At 36.4% G+C, this 19,225-nt stretch overlaps 1 protein-coding gene across 1 annotated transcript in view; it reads right to left on the bottom strand.

Annotated features, from left to right (window-relative positions):
• Nucleotides 1-13,463: 13,463 nt before the first annotated feature.
• casp (Fas associated factor casp) overlaps nucleotides 13,464-19,225 on the bottom strand; it is a 44,796-nt gene continuing 39,034 nt past the window's right edge. Inside the window, exons 14-16 of the mRNA XM_068383370.1 lie at nucleotides 18,377-18,514; nucleotides 14,992-15,069; nucleotides 13,464-14,098 (exon numbers count right to left, since the gene is read on the bottom strand). Coding sequence (XP_068239471.1) covers nucleotides 14,018-14,098; nucleotides 14,992-15,069; nucleotides 18,377-18,514 — 297 coding nt within the window. The 3' untranslated portion in view covers nucleotides 13,464-14,017. The remainder of the gene's footprint in view (nucleotides 14,099-14,991; nucleotides 15,070-18,376; nucleotides 18,515-19,225) is intronic.

Here is a 19,225-nt window from a genome sequence, read left to right as displayed (position 1 = left end):
ACAAGATAATTCTAACCAATCAGCGATCAGGAAATTTTTCCCGAGCTAAAAGGGTACCGCTGCGAGTCAGTGCAAATGCGCTTCATTAAAAAAAATTGAGTATAGTCATCCAGTCAACCGACAATTAAACATAAACATATCTACATCAAAGATATCTATTTTCGTCCTGTTAGTAGCCAGGAAATTTTTCTTCTTTTGCAATGGAAAAATTTAATATATACAGTATATATACATATATATATAATATATATATACATATATATATATATATATATATATGTTTTTGTATATATATTATTATTATTATTATCATTATTACTAGGCAAGCGTACAACCCTAGTTGGAAAAGTACTGTAAGATGCTATAAGCCCAAGGGCTCCAACAGGGAAAAAATAGCCCAGTGAGGAAAGGAGATAAGGAAATAAATAAATGATGAGAACAAATTAACAATAAACAATTCTAAAAACAGTAACAACATCAAAACAGATATGTCACATATAAACTATAAAAAGACTTATATCAGCCTGTTCAACATAAAAACATTTGCTGCAACTTTGAACTTTTGATCGATGGACAAATAGAGAAGCTGAACAGCTCACCTGACTGTGAACTGTGCAGCGGCAAGCCAAGGTCGACCGAAACTCACTACAGAGAAGTCGAATAACTTTGTCGATTTTGCGTGTCGCCATCCATTAAAGAATCACGACAGTTATTAAAAGGAATCTATATTGACGCAGAACAAATGAAAACTAAAGTCAATTCTTTTTAGTGAGGCAGATTTGCACCGAATCGCAGGGGTGCCCTTTTAGCTCGGAAAAGTTTCCTGCTCGCTGATTGGTTGAACAAGATGACTGTTTTGACTGATACTATCCGAAGATTACATGGAGCTGCTATTCGCCACTGAAAACCAGCTAGGAAACCATTTTCGACTGGTGGACATCGTCAAGAAAGGCTCTATTTTGCCTTAGAATGCTACTACCCTAAGCGCGATGAATTCTCAAAAAAAAAAAAAGAAAAAAAAAAAAAAAAAAAAAAAGTGATTTTCTGTGACCAAAAAGACATTTCCCTCTGATGAACGCGGCAGTCTTCACTGTTGGTGCCAATGGAATAATAATAATAATAATAATAATAATAATAATAATATCATTATCATTGCTATTATTATCATTATTACTTACTAAGATACAACCCTTGTTGGAAAAGCAGGATGCTATAATCCCAGGGGCTCCAACAGGGAAAATAGCCCAGTGAGGAAAAGAAACAAGGAAAAATAAAATATGTTAATAACAGTAATCTTAAACTAAATATCTCCTATAAATACTATAAAAACTAACAAAACAAGAGGAAGAGAAACTAGATAGAATAGTGTGCTCGAGTGTACCCTCAAGCAAGAGAACTCTAACCCAAGACAGTGGAAGACCATGGTACAGAGGCTATGGCACTACCCGAGACTAGAGAACAATGGTTTGATTTCGGAGTGTCCTTCTAGAAGAGCTGGTTACCATAGCTAAAAAAAGCCTTTTTCTACCCTTACCAAGATAGGAAAGTGGCCACTGAACAATTACAGTGCAGCAGCTAACCCCTTGGATGAAGAAGAATTGTTTGGTAATCTCAGTGTTGTCAGGTGTATGAGGACAGAGGAAAATATGTGAATATGCCAGCCTATTCGATGTGTGCGTAAGCAAAAGGGAAAATGAACCGTAACCAGCGAGAAAGATCCAATGTAGTACTCTCTGGCCAGTCAAAGGACACCATAACTCTTTCGCGGTAGTATCTCCACGGGTGACTAGTGCCCTGGCACAGCAACTATAGTCAATTCTTTTTATTGAGGCAGATTAACATCGACTGGCAGGGGTGCCCTTTTACCTCGGAAAAGTTTCTTGACCGCTGATTGGTTGGACAAGATATTTCTAACCAATGAGATAGCAGGAAACCTTTCCGAGCTAAAAGGGCATCGCTGCGAGTCAGTGCAAATGCGCCTGATTAAAAAAAAAATTAGTATACCTATACTAGATAAGATCCAAACGAACTATTAAATGTTAGGGGGTTTTTACCACAAATGATTTCCAAATGCTACAATATTGCATCATAAAATTAGGCCTAATATCTGAAAGATTCTAGGCCTAATGGTATGAGCAGTGCACATATATATAAACATTAGTCCTAATGCTATAAGCAATGCATACATATATATAATGTTAGGTATATATATATATATATATATATATATATATAAATATATATATATATATATATATATATATATATATATATACATATATATAGGCCTATAAATAGGCTATATATATGTATATATATATATATATATATATATATATATATATATATAGGCTATATATATATTTTTTTATATAAATATATATATATATATATATATATATATATATATATATATATATATATATATATATATATATATATAGTCACTCTCTTTATATAGGGGAAACAGCAGCAACAACAGCAACAACAAATGCAGCAGTTTTAGTCCACTGCAGGACAAACGCCTCAGACATGCCCTTAGGCATGTCTAGGATTTAGTCATATTCATCATCACGCTGACCTCCACAGATTGGTGATAGTAATAGACTTTAGCCTGACCACTCACAGCAAACCAACCTAGTATGGGTGGCCGTGACCAGTCAAGCTTTGCTAATCATGGCGATACACAAACCCTTTCACCACTTTAAGGTAGCCTATCCCCATTTAGAAAAAGGTATATATATATATATATATATATATATATATATATATATATATATATATATATAATGCAATCGGTTTGAAACCGCCATCTGTTGATGGTTTTATGAATCACATGTCGATAGTTTGAGCATTATCATCCATCATCCTTGGTTCTTATTTTACAAGATATTTTCATTTGGTCTGACGTTTTGGAAATTTTATAAAAAAGAAAATAGACTTAACTTGTTTGATTGATAATTAACACAATACCTTTTAATATCCATCAGGTTAGGTTTAAATGAATGTTCAAGTTCCCTAGAATGATTAAGTACATGATTGATGGTGGTATGATTAATAGCATGGCACATAATTGATGGCATTATTAATAGCATGGCACATGATTGATTGCAAGACTGATCGCATGGCACATGATTGATGGCATGATTAACCGTATGACACATGATTGATTGCATGATTAACCGCATGACGCATGATTGATGGTATGATTAACCACATGGCACAAAATTGATGGCATGATTAACCGCATAAAATATGATTGATGGCGTGATTAATAGCATGGCACATGATTGATTGCATGATTAACAGCATAAAATATGATTGATGGCGTGATTAATAGCATGGCACATGATTGATTGCTAGCTAGATGAACAACAATGCTAAAGTTGATAAAAAGTACGGTGAGCCTACTGTTAACTCTTATTTCATAAATACATTGAAAGATCACAAATAAGAAAATTATATTGATAATAAAATTAATCAATAATGTTAAAACTAACATGCAAATCATCCAGTTATAACAAAAATAAAAAAAACAGCATGCAAAAGAGTGGTCACACTTACGTTCAGCCGCGAAATGCAGAGCTGATAGAAGATTAAAATCAATCCTATTAACTAGCAATTCATACCAGTTGGAGAGGCTTTCTTCTTGGTTATAATAGGCCTACTCCATCCTATCTATCCCTATTTACACCATACATTGCTGCAAACTCTTCCCTACAAACTTTGTAGGCTACACCACAATACATCACAGTGAACACTATAGGCATTTCTCCTTTGACAATATCTTTCGGTTTTCTCCATAGTGACCTTATCGAAACAGCCCTTTGAAAGCCCAAGTTTCTTAGAGCCCTGTGCTTGAGTTTTCCACGTATAATTTACATAACTTAACCCGGTTTGTTTATTTTTATTTGCTATATTCTTAGCCTAGCCCTCAACATTATGACGTAAGCGGTCTACCATTTTTAATCCCTTTCTAGGGTCGATTTGGGCCTTTTGGGGTCTCATAAGCCCCAATGTTAAGTTTAAAGTGATCACTACAGAGCAGTTGTTAACTCCTGAGTGAAGAATTTCTCGGTTATCTTAATGTTGCCCGGTATATGAGGAATGAGGAGAATGTGTAAAGAATAAACGTATGTGCACGTAAAGGAAAAATGGTCCGTAATCAGAGAAGAATCCAATGGCACGTAAAAAAAATATATATATTTAAAAACCTACACCACCACGTGTTAATTAGCACTTGTGGGATGCTGTTTTACGATAAGAAAAAAACAACTAATATTTGGGATACTTCCACTCTGTATGGTGAGTTTAATTTAATCAGCACACTCACTATCACTTCTCGATATCGTCTCGAGTATTAACAAATCCTAAAATAGCCAAAAGACACTTAAAACACACAGAAACTTCGGGAGAATTTCAAAGCAAACACGCTGTTTTACGATAAAAAAAAATAAAAATCCCTAATATTTGGGGGTACTGCCACTCGGTATGGTGAGTTAATTTAATCAGCACACTCACTATAACTTCTCGATATCGTCTTGAGTATTAACAATTCCTAAAATAGTCAAAAAACACTTAAAACACACAGGAACTTCGGGAGAATTTCAAAGCGAACACTCGCGTCGAAGATGTAAACCGAAGACTAGCGCCTGCGCAATGGCTACCAACCGATTCGTTCACCAACATTAGTATTTCAGGAAAATATTCTTTTCAGAATGTGTATTTGAAGAAATATTCTTTTTTTATATAAATATATTGTTATATCTATTGTTGTGAATATAATTTTATAATCATGAAGCACTAATAAATAATGTAAAATAATTACCTTTCTGTTACCGTATATCATCCTTGTTTCACCTATCAGCTGATGGCCGAAGTGTGATCGAAAAATATTCATTGCGGATTTAAGTTTCAATTCCAGTTTGAAACTTTCAAATATCTTTCATTTCTAGGATTTTACTCTCACTTATAACATTTGGAAGAGGAGAAATGGTGTTGCTTATAAATGCAGTAAACGTTTTTTTTCAAGATATAGATTTCTTTTCATCTTCACATAGATGGGCAATACTATTGTCATTCTTAAAAGATATTTTAAAAGTTTGTCTTTGTCAAAGACTAGATGAGAAGCACATTCAATGGCCACGAATGCAATACTTGATAATTATGATGGAATAATTTCTGATATACATCAGATAAAGGCAACAGTCTACAAGAAATCAAGCCATAAATATTTTGAGTAAAGTGGACTAGGCCTAATTTGAATTCATGGCAATTTTATATTTGTGGAGCTATTTACTGGATAAATTACACATGAATAGTCAATCACTGAAAGACTCGAAAGTTAGTCTATAAGTATTAAATTTCTTATTCCTGATCTAGATATTAATCTCTGGCACCGTCGTTCAATTAGTTCATTATGCATGTTGCATAAGATTTTTCATAACTCTGACCATCCTTTACATTCAGATCTCCCTGGACAATTCTATCCTGTTCGTAATACTAGGCAGGCAGTTAATTCTAATAGCCAGGCCTTCTCCATCACGAGGCTCAATACTACGCAGTACTCTAGAAGTTTTATTCCAGCTGTTACCAAGTTGTGCAATGATCTTCCTAATCGGGTGGTTGAATCAGTAGAACTTCAAAAGTTCAAAGTTGGAGCAAATGCTTTTTTGTTGACCAGGCGGACATGAGTCTTTTTGTAGTTTATTTATGACATATTTGTTTTTGATGTTGTTAATAGTTTATATATGACATGTCTGTTTTGACGTTGTTACTTATTTTAGAATTATTTATTGTTCATTTGTTCTCTTCATTTATTTATTTCCTTATTTCCTTTCCTCACTGGGCTATTTTTCCCTGTTGGAGCCCCTGGGCTTATAGCATCTTGCTTTTCCAACTAGGGTTGTAGCTTGGATAGTAATAATAATAATAATAATAATAATGTATGGAAATGCTACAATTTCGGATTTTGTTAAAGGTATACCTGGAATCTTTCCTCTTACTTTAAAGAAGAGGCAAAGGAAATATTGCCTAATGTTGATCACAAGAAAAGCAGTTCCACTCATCTAGATGAAGCCATTAAGTAAAAATTTCAAATTAACAATTAAATTTTACCCGACAGATGTGCAAAAATAAAGTCAAATTTTCGATAATCTTATAAGAGGTAGCACCAACTGCAGCAAATTATATTCGTTATAACCTAGTAACAGATTATCATCATCATTTATTATTATCCAAGCTATAACCGTAGTTGGAAAAGCAAGAATCTTATATAAGCCCAACGGCTCCAACAGGGAAAAATAGCCCAGTGAGGGCAAGGAAACGAGGAAATAAGTAAATGATGTAAGAAGTAATGAACAATCAAAATAAAATACTTTAAAAAGCATTAAAACATGTTTTTTTAATTTATAAACTAATAAGGAGAGAGAGAGAGAGAGAGAGAGAGAGAGAGAGAGAGAGAGAGAGAGAGAGAGAGAGAGAGAGAGAGAGAGAGAGAGAGAGTCACCATCAATTTTAAATATAAAATAAATTGATATGCCAAAATTCCCTGCTGATATGTGAAGACATTTATAGATGTTGTAGTGTTATATTTGAAACGTCTCTGCCTGGTAATTTGCCATACTAGGGTTGGAGACCTGCTTAACCCTATTTAGGTATTTCAGGGTCGAGGTCGACCCCTGGGGGGGGGGGTAAAAAAACGGGTAAGGAGGGAAGTTAGACGAAAATTAGTCCTAAAGCAGACAATGGCATGTAGACTAGTCACCCCTTGCAGGTCGATCACTTCCATATTTGAGACAGCTGATGATTTATGGGGAAAAACAGGGTTTGAACATGCTGTAGGGGTCGCGTACGACCCATCATACCTGTCCAGGGTGTTACACTCCGACAGTTTTTTTGTGGTGACTGCAACCTTACCATCCTTGTGAGCCAAGGATGGGGGGACCTAGAGGTCTACCTGTCAAGTCATCAGCAGCCATTATCTGGCTCTCCCCGGTCCTAGCTTGGGTCAGTCTCTAGGGCATTGACAGCTTACTGTTCCTTGCCTCTACCATTCACGAGTAACTTTAAAAACTTTTAAACCTTACATAAAATAGATACAATTTTACAGTAATTTCTAGCATCCATAAAGGGCATGTCTAGGGTTTAGCCAGTTTTCATCACTACACTGGTGATGGTGGGAGACTTTTGATTGTTCACAGCAAACCAACTTAGTAGCAGTGGGCCTGACTAGTACAGTTTTGCTGATGATAACGAGACGCTAAGTTATCCCCACATAGAAAGGGATCTGTTACAGATACATCAGATATGATTTTATGAAAATTTATAATTTCTGCATTGACAATTTTGCATTGCATAAAACCAAATGATTTTGGGTCTTAATTTCATGAAAGAGCTTTATTTTAGAGCTTCAGGTTATACAAGTTTACATCAATAATGCTACTTTTTGGGCTCAAGCCATGTCGTCCTGATGGAAGGTGCCTTCAGTAGCTTCCTTTGGATATATAAGACTACCATAATATTCCCAGAGAATTAAACTAAAGGTTTTCACAGAATTCTAACTTCTGGAGCGAGTACTCTAAGGGTTTTCCCTTTAGAATATCGTATATCAACAGGGGACATAACACGTCACATGGCCATCTGCACCCCACCTAGCGTTTACGCTTCGAGGGGGAAATGTTGGCCATCTCACCCAAAAATAGATTTTTCGCTTCGGTCAAAATCCGTTTTAAAATATTTCCAGTGTCCCATTCCTAGAAAATATCATTCACACATCCCAAATAAGGAACCCAACATATAAGATCCTAGAAATAAGGGCGTTGAAAGTATGAAAGAGATGGCAAGGTTTAAAGTTCGCTTATAAACGGCAGAGGCATGGAACAGTGACAATGCCCTAGAGACCAACCATATATACATATGATCAGCACCCAAGATCCTCTCCATCCAAGCTAAAATCAGGAAAGGCCAAGAAATGGCTGCTAATGACTCAACATGTAGACCTTATAAGCTTCCCAAAAATCCCCATCCTTAGCTCACAAGCAGGGTGAGGTTGTAGATACAAGAAACTATCGAACCTGAGCAAACACCAGGCAGGTAAGGACATTTGCAATAGGCTACCCCAACCTTAAACAATGAAGAATCACTCCGTCAGCAAAATACAAGCGAATCAAAGAACATTAGTAAAAGTATTGTATATGAATAGTTCTTTGTTTTGTTTTCGCATGGATTTTTCATGTAAATTCAAGTGTACCGGTAACTATTTGACATGATGCGTTGAACGTACGAAATCTAATTTTGCATTAAGTTTCAGTAGATTGCTATTTAAGAGAATTCCAGTCTCATTAGGGGACATGACCAGTTTTGCTTAAAGAATATGAGGAAATTAATAATTGTGCTGATGAAGCCCTTGATAAGGAATTCGGAAATAAAATTGGGGATTCTAATGCAGTTCGCTCCTGCTTGAGAGTATTGTGGAAATCTTTTTCATGTTTTGTCTCTTGCAAAATAAGTTTTAATGTTTCTGCATCTCGCGATTCTGATCGACTCTAAAGGGAAAATTTAATTCTTTTCTCTGAGGAAAGCGACGAGTAAGCGAGGAACTGCATTGCAACTGGAAAGCGACGAGTAAGCGAGGAACTGCATTGCAACCTGATTCTCTGGCTAATGACATTCTATCACAACATTCAGGTTGGAATTCAATAACTCAATGCAGACTCATGTATACAAAATGTACAGATAAAGCTATGCTTTGTATTTTGCTCTATTTCATTATGACTTTACGAAGTTTTATTCTCCAGTGTCCTGATGACACTTCCTATCGCCTTTTTTCAGGTATATTCCATTATTTCTATCTACTGTACCTGTTTACAAGCCCTTGCATATTTGTCCAGATTTATGCAAGAATAAAGTGTACAGATGAAAGATGAAGTATAACTTAAAACTAATTTTAACAATACACCTTAGCTCTTATTTTCTTAATTTGCTGTTGACAATTACAACACCAAGCATAATTGTGGCAGTGTTTTCCCCTTTTCTCCGCTAAGTAGCTTATCGAATCAACAATATCACCTTCTGTAAAGCAATTACTGTTGCTAAGGTACATTAGTTAATTTTGGCTGTAGTAATTATAATCCTTAAATGGAATACAACAGGAATTAAGGCACGCCTCTCTCTCTTCAGAGCCGAAATTTGAAAACGCGAGTCTTGTACATGGGTTTAAAAAGAGCAATAACATAAAACAGTAAACTGCTACAACCAATACTACTACCACCATAGTCTATTTCTTTTAGCGATGCATATTTGCACCGACTCGCAGCGGTGCCCTTTTAGCTCGGAAAAGTTTCCTGATCGCTGATTGGTTGGACGAGATAATTCTAACCAATCAGCGATCAGGAAACTTTTCCGAGCTAAAAGGGTACCGCTGCGAGTCGGTGCAAATCTGCCTCGCTAAAAGAAATGGACTGTAGTACTCCTTTTGCTATTGATATGGCTACTGCTTTTTCCACTGCTATACTGGACACTTCTCAGGATATGGGTGGCCATGAACAAACCTTTTTACAGACGTTTGTTTTTACTTTCAAGAATAATAATAAAGATATTTTCATGATCCAGTAATAGTAACAATAATATTTCTGTGGCAGTAATAGAATTCCCATTTCTTTTTTATCAAAACATGTCAACCCTGCCTGGAAGTGTCCACAAATAGCATCATCATTGGAGGTGGGGAGTTGTTTGGAACTCCGGTGGAGAGGTTCCGTCACCCAGATATCAGAAAAAGTTATCTTATACTTCCTGTTTGAGATTTCTGGTTGCCGATAAATGACCCTTGAGACACTACTGAAGCAAGCGCTGGTCGAGACATCCATGAAGAAAAAGTTTCTCCTAGAAGTGCTTCCAGAAGACATTGCAGGAAAGGGTGCGCTACTTCCCTGAACTTGGCGATGTGGTCGCTTGAAGGGTAGAAATTTGCTGCTGCCGCCATGTCTATTAACATGTCCATGTACTTTGTTTTCTGCTTGATCAGGCTATCCAAATCATGACAAAAGGACAGCATTCTGTTTCAATCCTGAAGCAACTGCCTTCTGGTGGACACCAGGATTAGTCAGTAGTCAAGACACCTTAAGAGGTGAAACCCATTCAAGTGGCCTCAGATATAAGACCAGCATAAACACTTGCAAGTACACTTTGGGAGCCGTAGGCAGTTGGAAGCACAGCTTTAAACTGGTACTGTACACTATTCTCCTGTGGACAAAGCGGAGGTACTTTCTGCAGAACTAAAGAAGGAGTATCTGGAAGTATGCAGCCTTCAGGTTGGTTTGAAAGCATGAAGTCTTCCTCTCTTTAAGATGCTCACCATCTCATCTTGAATGGGATGGATTTGAAGAACAAACTTGTTCAGAGGTCGATGATGGGTCTCCAGTCCTCACCCTGCAGTTAACTTCAGAAAGAAGTAGACTGTAAAAGCCCAAAGAACAGTCTTGAACAACTCTGAAAGCTTTCTTCTCTTCTTTTGCTTTCACGTCTGCAGCTAAGGCCAGAGATTTCGGCGATTTTGAAAGTTATGTCTACAACCTCCATGGGTTGAGTGAGGGGAGGAAAAAATTCAATGAAAGATATGCGTAAACAAAGTAGAGCCTACTTCTTATAACCCATACTTTCTAACACAGTTGTCATCTCCTATTTGCCTTCAGTAAACAGTGCCTGACACATTGTTTCTAAAATTGTTTTCCATCAGTGCTTTCAAAACTTCATCTTCTAGGCCATTAGGTCTTGTAGCTTTCTTTGCTTTCAATCTTCTTAGACACTTATTGATTTTACCTTAGGTTATTGTAGCTTTCTCAATTGGATTTTGGAAGTTTTCCATTGAATTTAGGAAGTTTTTCTAAAGTAAATTAGGTAAATGTAGTTATTGTAATAGCCCGTGATTACTACTTAAATTCTACAACCCTATTTTATTCAAAGTTTCCAGGCAAAACATCCAATGCCATGTAACATTTGAGAAATGAGTTTTCTCTTATAGAAAAAAAGTAGATCAAGTTTGAAATGACCGCAAAATAATATTGTTTTAAAAGAAATCAATAGAATGTTGCGACTCGCAACATTCTATTGATTTCTTTTTTTTACAGACAAAACTTAATCCTATTTTTTATTTTATGCATTTAACAACATAAATACCACAAATTCGGAGATAATTTGTATTTTTCCCTAGCTTAATAGAACCCTGTAGTTATTTATGTGGATTTTCTTTCGACTTACCTGGAAGGTAGCCATTAGACTAAAAGTGCGAGGTGGGTAGGCCGGGGGTGGCTGGGGGGTACCTGGCCGGCTTTTTATACACTCTCACAGCCATGAGCTTCGTCACTTTTTGATTGCAAGCAGGACTTTTGGGGGACAGGTGATAGCGGGCCAATAATATCTCAAACTCCTCCCTGGGCACAGTAACAATTGATCTGGATCACCCGTCGAGATACTACCGCTAGAGTTATGGGGTCCTTTGACTGGCCAGGCAGTAGCACATTGGATCCTTTTCTCTGGTTACAGTTCACCTTCCCCTTTGCCCACACATACACCGAAGTCTGGATTATTCTTTACAGATTCTCCTATGTCCTCATAAACCTGACAAAACTGAGATTACCAAACTATTCTACTTCACCCAAGGGATTATCTACTGCACTGTAATTGTTCAGTGACTACTTTCCTCTTGGTAAGGGTATAAAAGACTCTTTAGCTATGGTAAGCAGCTCTTCTGGGACGACACTCCAAAATCAAACCATTGTTCTCTATTCTTGGGTAGTGCCATAGCCCCTGTACCATGGCTTTTCAGTGTCTTGGGTTAGAGTTCTCTTTCTTGAGGGTACACTCGGGCACTCTATTCTATCTTATTTTCTTCCTCTTGTTTTGTTGATTTTTTAATAGTTTATATGGGAAATTTTGTTTTAATGTTGTTGCTGTTCTAAAGATATTTTATTTTTCCTTGCTTACTTTTCTCACTGGGCTATTTTCCCTGTTGGGGTCCCTGGGCTTATAGCATCTTGCTTTTCCAACTAGAGTTGTTGCTTAGCAAGTAATAATAATAATAATTGGTTACAGAACGTACTCATAATCTGAAAGGGCCAGAATCTAGGGTCCACTTCCGCCGGATTTTGAGTCTTAGCAATAAACTCGGGGATGAAACAGTGTGTCACTTCCCTCCATCCCCTTGAAAGGGCGATGTCATATGAGACGCCATGTAGTTCGCTATTCTCTTTGCCGGGGATAAAGCGAGTAGGAACGCCGTCTTCAAAGCGAGGTTTCGGTCAGTTGCATGGTGTAATGATTTGTAGGGAGGTGGCCTGGGAGGCAGGCCACTGCCTTGTATTCTACACAGGGCAAACCCTGCTCACAGCAATGCCCTCTACATGAAGGATACATAGTGTAGGTCGGTATCCACCGATGACATGAAGGTACCACACATAGCACTCTCCCTCCCAGGACAGGTCCACATGAAGGCGATCAGAAGAACAAGCACACCTGAAAAGAGAAAGGAAAAATTACAAAGTCAATGGCAGCCATTGGAGGAGGGAGAGATGTCCGCTCTCTATAAGCCAAAAGGAATGTGACATAGCTCACAGCCGTAAGAGTATATAGACACGGCTGGGTATCCCCCACTCCCCAGCCTACCCACTCGAAGTGATTAGGCCGAGTTACCATCTCACACTTTCAGTCTAATGGCTACCTTCCAGCTTTGCCAAAAGATAATCCACATAAATAACATAAGATTTGTTTGTATGGGAACAATTGTTATAAATTTCTTTCATTCCTTGCATAAAACAATTCATATTGATTAGATATTCAAGTCAATAATACATTAAGAACCTCTTCAATAAAATATAATACCAAATCATGTATTTAGGTTTGACTTAATAATTTGCTTAAAGAAATAATTCTAGATTACAAAGTAGATTTTCAGGAATAAACGTACTTTAAAAAACATGAAATTCCCGAGTACAAGTCATATGCATATAAACCCATTAACTTCATGCCGTGACATTCTTTATATTTTTGCTTATAGTTTCTGGAATATTCTCTTAAATTTCAATTTAATTGTTGCTATGGTCTGTATTTACCTATCACACGATGAAATTTCCTTTTCTTTCTTGTACCAATGCCAGGGGTTCTTTGCAGTATGTGGACAGACTTCAACCTTACCCCTTCCATCCTATATTTTAATATCCTTTAATCTGATATTCCTTATTTTCTTAGCCTAAACTTGGCTCATCACATTGAAATGAATTATTCAGACCTCTCCTATCAGATTTAAACCTTAATTATGTACTTCATTACATTGATGATAGTATAAAATGTACAGCATTCCTTATTGTAACTTGCAAAACGGAGTATTTAATTTTGAAAACTTTCTTTACGAGCCATCTTAAAGCAAATGATTGGAAGATATATTTCACTAAGATAGGAATCAAAAGTCATCAGTTCATACAATTTATTCTAAATCACTATACTCTCAATTTCCGGAGATAAAAGGTCCATGCAATATTTACACCAGCATTTAAAACATGCTGATATGTTCATAAGATACATCACTTTATACTTCCTTTACTTGTCCAGGTAATAAGGCTGAACATCTTGATCACTCAGTAAAAAAATTTCAGAACATGACAATAAATTTTCATGAACTTTATTCTATATTTATAATAATCAGGTGAAAAAGATAGGATTTCACAGTATTATCCAAAAATAGCACAAGGATTCTGACGGTGAAAAAGGCTTTTCTGAATAAGCGATAATGAGCTAGTAAGTATATAAAGCCACGTCTTATTCAAAGTGTTTAATTTAAAGCAATTATACATGGATACTTATATTGGGCTTTCTTCATTCATTACATGACGGAGTCTACCCAATAATTCGACCCCCTTTAACCTCCCTCCCCAAAAACAGATCACAGGTGGCTTTGGTGACACAACTGCTCTCACAGCAGCATTTCCACAACACTTGGTTCAAACCATCCGACTAATTCCCCTACTCATCGTTCTTCTAGATTCAGTGTTTCTTGAGGATACAGAGCGTAATCCAATAGAGTTTTAGATGTATCTAGAGAACTTATCTGAAAAAAAAAAGTACATTATATTACTGAAGAAAATGCTTAAATTAATATTAACCCTTTTACCCCCAAAGGACGTACTGGTACGTTTCACAAAACTCATCCCTTTACCCCCATGGACGTACTGGAACATCCTTGCAAAAAACTGCTATAAAAAATTTTTATTTCATATTTTTTATAATTTTTTGAGAAACTTCAGGCATTTTCCAAGAGAATGAGACCAACCTGACCTCTCTATGACAAAAATTAAGGCTGTTAGAGCAATTTAAAAAAAAATATACTGCAAAATGTGCTGGGAAAAAAATAACCCCTGGGGGTTAAGGGTTGGAAATTTCCAAATAGCCTGGGGGTAAAAGGGTTAACCCTTTTACCCCCAGGATATTTGGAACTTTCCAACCCTTAACCCCCAAGGGTTATTTGTTTTTCAAGCACATTTTGCAGTATATATTTTTCAAATTGCTCTAACAGCCTTAATTTTCATTATAGAGAGGTCAGGTTGGTCTCATTCTCTTGGAAAATGCCTGATGTTTCTCAAAAAATTATCAAAGATCTGTCAAAAAAAATTGTAAATAGCAGTTTTTTGCAAGGACATACCGGTACGTCCATGGGGGTAAAGGGATGTGTTTTGTGAAACGTACCAGTACGTCCTTTGGAGGTAAAAGGGTTAATTCAATACAATGAATATAGCTTTACGTAGTATTAACCTGTAGGTTACAAACACCAGACCAATCATACAGAAACTAAAGCAATACAGTATGAAAGTTTTGAGCCTAAAAATAAATATTATCATAATTTAATTTTTTTACTTCAGCTTTCTTATCCTCATCTATTAATCTTGCTTTTCTTTCTTCAACAGTATCTTTACCATGTCCAACTAAAGGAAATAGCATACTTACATCTCTGCGTGGCCACGACTGAAGACACTTGTATTCATCAGCAGGATATCCTTTAACATGAAGGTAATTGAGCAGCACCTGAAGGTTACGAAGAATGACGAACACCATTAAAGTAGATACAAGCTCAGATACAAGAGAATCTAAATTTAGTTTGAAAGAGCATTCCCTGCTGTTATCAGCAATAATCAAGCAATTACTGTACAGTGTTACATAAGTTACCCCTATCAAGTGCGCCCCACGCACGTTTTCTGTAATGTTTTTTTTGGTAAGCGTCACTGTGTGTCTGGCAGAAGTTAGCCCGGCTGCTTTGTATCCTTTCTAATATTAAAAGGTATTTTTCAGTGACTCTAAGTGTCTGTATGATACCCAATTGATACCAAGGATTAACATACAGGAGACTATTTAATACACCAACCATGATATAATGCAATTAAATTTCACAACTATACAAAATGTACACGATAGAATTGTACTCTTTTAACTTTACTCAACTACACTATGTTAATAAAATTCTTGATATCATATGACAAATATTTACTGATGACTATATAACACACATATTTACTACTGTAGTTATTTAGATCTAAAATATTTCCTTATATAAATTTGGTTCATATATTAAACCCTTCACCCTAAGAGTCTCCAGTGTTGAATCAAAATGTTACTGGATATGAACACTTTTAGAAAAAGGTTAATTATTCTAACTTGTTTCTCTGACCTACTTGCTCAAGTACTGTATGAAGTTATGCTTCACAGAGACATATACAGTAATCCCAGTTGCCATGTTAAGAGTTCACATGTACACTATTATATGAAAACATGTAAAGTACCAATCATTACCATATACAAAATAGATTACAAATTTGGAAGTAATTTGTATTTTTCCTGGCAATACAAACCTGGAGCTCTTTACCGAGGAGTATTATTTTGGCAAAGCTGAAACCAGATTGTAAGCTTTGTGTCAAGGTGTAACTACCCACCGCTAGTTAGAAGGGTGTTGGAGAAGATCTCTCCTCTCACAAGAGAGAGGATCGATTATCTCCTCCTTCCGATGGCGCATCACCTCGCGGATGAGGGAGCTGCCGCTCGGAAGGGTGTTGCATCGTTCTTCCTCGGAAGGTCGGACTGCGCAACACTTGGAGGTGAACCTCCCGGTTGTACAAGTTACATCTCCTACCTTTGGGCGAACCCCGGTAGAGGAGCAGCACCCTGAACACTCCGGAATGAAGCCGAAACTCGTTCCCGAGACACGGTCCCGTGACAAGTCACTCCGAGTTGTTCCTGTTAGCCACTGCTCATGCTCGCCTGCTGAAGCCGAGCGAACGTAGGGTGAGCAGCAGAGGTAGAGCCCATAGGCTTCTTGCTACCTTCCTCGCACGGGAAACCCATGTAAGATAGGCAGCTCAAAAGGAAAACTATTAAGCATTAGGCCAGTTTCCTTTAACCCCAACCGTTTAAAAGGGGTTGGCGGGAGTGGAAGACTAAGTCTTTATTCTACCAAACCGTTATAAAAAGTGACTGTTAGTCACTTGTGCTGGTGTGAGCGCGAGGGTTAACCTACCCGCTCCCCCCTACGCTAATTAGCGGTGGGTAGTATCACCTTGACAAAAAGCTTATCGGCTGGTTTCAGCTTCGCCAAAATAATACTCATCAGTAAAGAGTGGAAAGTTTGTATTTTGCACAGGAACAAATGCCTTTAATATCTAGGCTCACCTAAGCGACCCTAGCAAGATCTCATACATAAGAGTTGAAGTATTAATGTATGTGGACATTTTAGCAGGAAATTACACACAAAGTAAGGCAAGTACCAAAAAGGATATAATTCAGTGGTTATTAATTTTAACCCATTAATCATAAAGTTACCTTTTGTCATGAAATTATTTTCAGGCCCCCCCCCCCCAAAAAAGTAAAAAGAACGGCCCAATTCCACGTCTGTTCTAACTTGTGAGCACCATTCTGTTGAGCATGAACGCCATTCAACCAGACGTTCTGAACAAAAATCCTTGAGTCTTAATTTTTGTCTACAACATTTTCCATTTCTTAATCCTTCACAGTTGTTTCTTAAAGATAAAGGGTCGTAGTATCCTTTTTGTTGTACCATACATTTCTACGTGTAGGACTACCTTTACACTCTAACATCCACCCAAAAGATTTGGTGGTTGTTCTATATCAACATTACAAAAATCAAACTATGAATTCTTAGTGGTTTATTCGTAGGCTAGCCTTGGCCTCGGTACGATAACCGCCGACATACATGAAAAAATTCATATTATGAAATAAACTGATGATAAAGGTAATAAAACCATTTTTATTTTATATACTATAGGCATATCTCCATTTCTAAATTTCACTTAACCTAGCCATTGTCTGATTTACTTTTTTCAATCTTTCACTAATCTCTAATTCTAAAGACACTGTATTGGAGATCATAGTTCCTAAATACTTGAATGATTCTACCTCATTAATCCTTTCTCCTTCCAATGATATTTCATCTTCCATTACATACTGTTCTCATCCTCTCTGGCTTTCTTCTATTTAGCCTATTCGATGAATAACTCCTTATCAACAGGATTAACTGTTAAATACCAATGGTGTTGCGCTTAAAATTACTTTCACTTATGATTTCTGAAAATATCTTTATAAGACTACTGTACATGCAATGGTTGATATTTTGTACAACATGAAAACCAGTAATTCAACTAAATCACCAAATTAAAATTACATTGCTCAGTTACACCAAAGAAATAAGATTTCATAGCATTTATAAAGATATTTGATAGAATTGTCCGATTGTAAAAGTTTAGAATTGCCCGATTGTAAAAGTTTAGAATTGCCCGATTGTAAAAGTTTAGAATTGCCCGAATGTAAAAATTTAGAATTGTCCGATTGTAAAAGTTTAGAATTGTCCGATTGTAAAAGTTTAGAATTGTCCGATTGTAAAAGTTTAGAATTGTCCGATTGTAAAAGTTTAGAATTGTCCGATTGTAAAAGTTTAGAATTGTACGATTGTAAAAGTTTAGAATTGTACGATTGTAAAAGTTTAGAATTGTCCGATTGTAAAAGTTTAGAATTGTCCGATTGTAAAAGTTTAGAATTGTACGATTGTAAAAGTTTAGAATTGTCCGATTGTAAAAGTTTAGAATTGTACGATTGTAAAAGTTTAGAATTGTTCGATTGTAAAAGTTTAGAATTGTCAAATTGTAAAAGTTTAGAATTGTCAGATTGTAAAAGTTTAGAATTGTCCGATTGTAAAAATGTTATAATAAAAATCACTCAAATTATCTCAAATCACTGGTCTGTCTCTTGTGGAACCTAGAAATTAGAAATTTGACCAAAAACCGTAATTAATAACAGGCAATGTATTAAAGAAAAATACTACACTAACCTGAAGACTGGTATTGGCTAAAAAGTTGCGTGTAAACGTTTCCCCACCAGGAATTCGAAATCTCAATGTAGAAATGGATTCTGAGCAATCTGAACTTGGTTCATCAGGGATATCTGTTTCTAAGGATGCTCTAACAGCCTGAAATATACATAATGCATCATATAAATACACTAAAACTAAAACAAACAATGAATTCTATATGTACTGGAATCCCACCTTCATTAACCCTTTTACCCCCAGGCTATTTTGAAATTTCCAACCCTTAACCCCCAAAGGGGTTATTTTTTTCTCAGCACATTTTGCAGTATATATTTTTTAAATTGCTCTAACAGCCTTAATTTTTGTCATAGAGAGGTCAGGTTGGTCTCATTCTCTTGAAAAATGCCTGAATTTTCTAAAATAAATGATCAAAAATATGAAAAAAAAATTTTTATAGCATTTTTTTGCAAGGACGTACCGGTACGTCCATGGGGGTAAAGGGATGGGTTTTGTGAAACGTACCAGTACGTCCTTTGGGGGTAAAAGGGTTATCATACGGGAGTGCGCAATATGAACTTCAGGGGAGGTTTATAGGAATACTGTAAATGGATTTTTAGTAATAAAATCTATTTCCTATACTCATCTGATGTTCATATACTGTACAAGCCTACCCTCCTCTCAACTGACTTATAATGTCAACAGGACAGGAAATAATTCAGCATTGAAACTGAAATAGCATTCTTGTCATTGTCTGCTAGAATGCCTCATTACTCTACTGGTGGCAAGTGTCTATAAAAATTGCAAAGCTTTACAAATTATAGCAGTAAATGTCAATAAATTGAGTTTCTGGAGCAGTAGCATTTATGAACA

Source organism: Palaemon carinicauda, chromosome 11, assembly GCF_036898095.1.
Source record: "Palaemon carinicauda isolate YSFRI2023 chromosome 11, ASM3689809v2, whole genome shotgun sequence".
In the NCBI taxonomy this organism is placed as follows: domain Eukaryota; kingdom Metazoa; phylum Arthropoda; class Malacostraca; order Decapoda; family Palaemonidae; genus Palaemon; species Palaemon carinicauda.
Note: the sequence above shows the minus strand (reverse complement) of the source record. Positions and strands in the feature narration are given on the sequence as shown.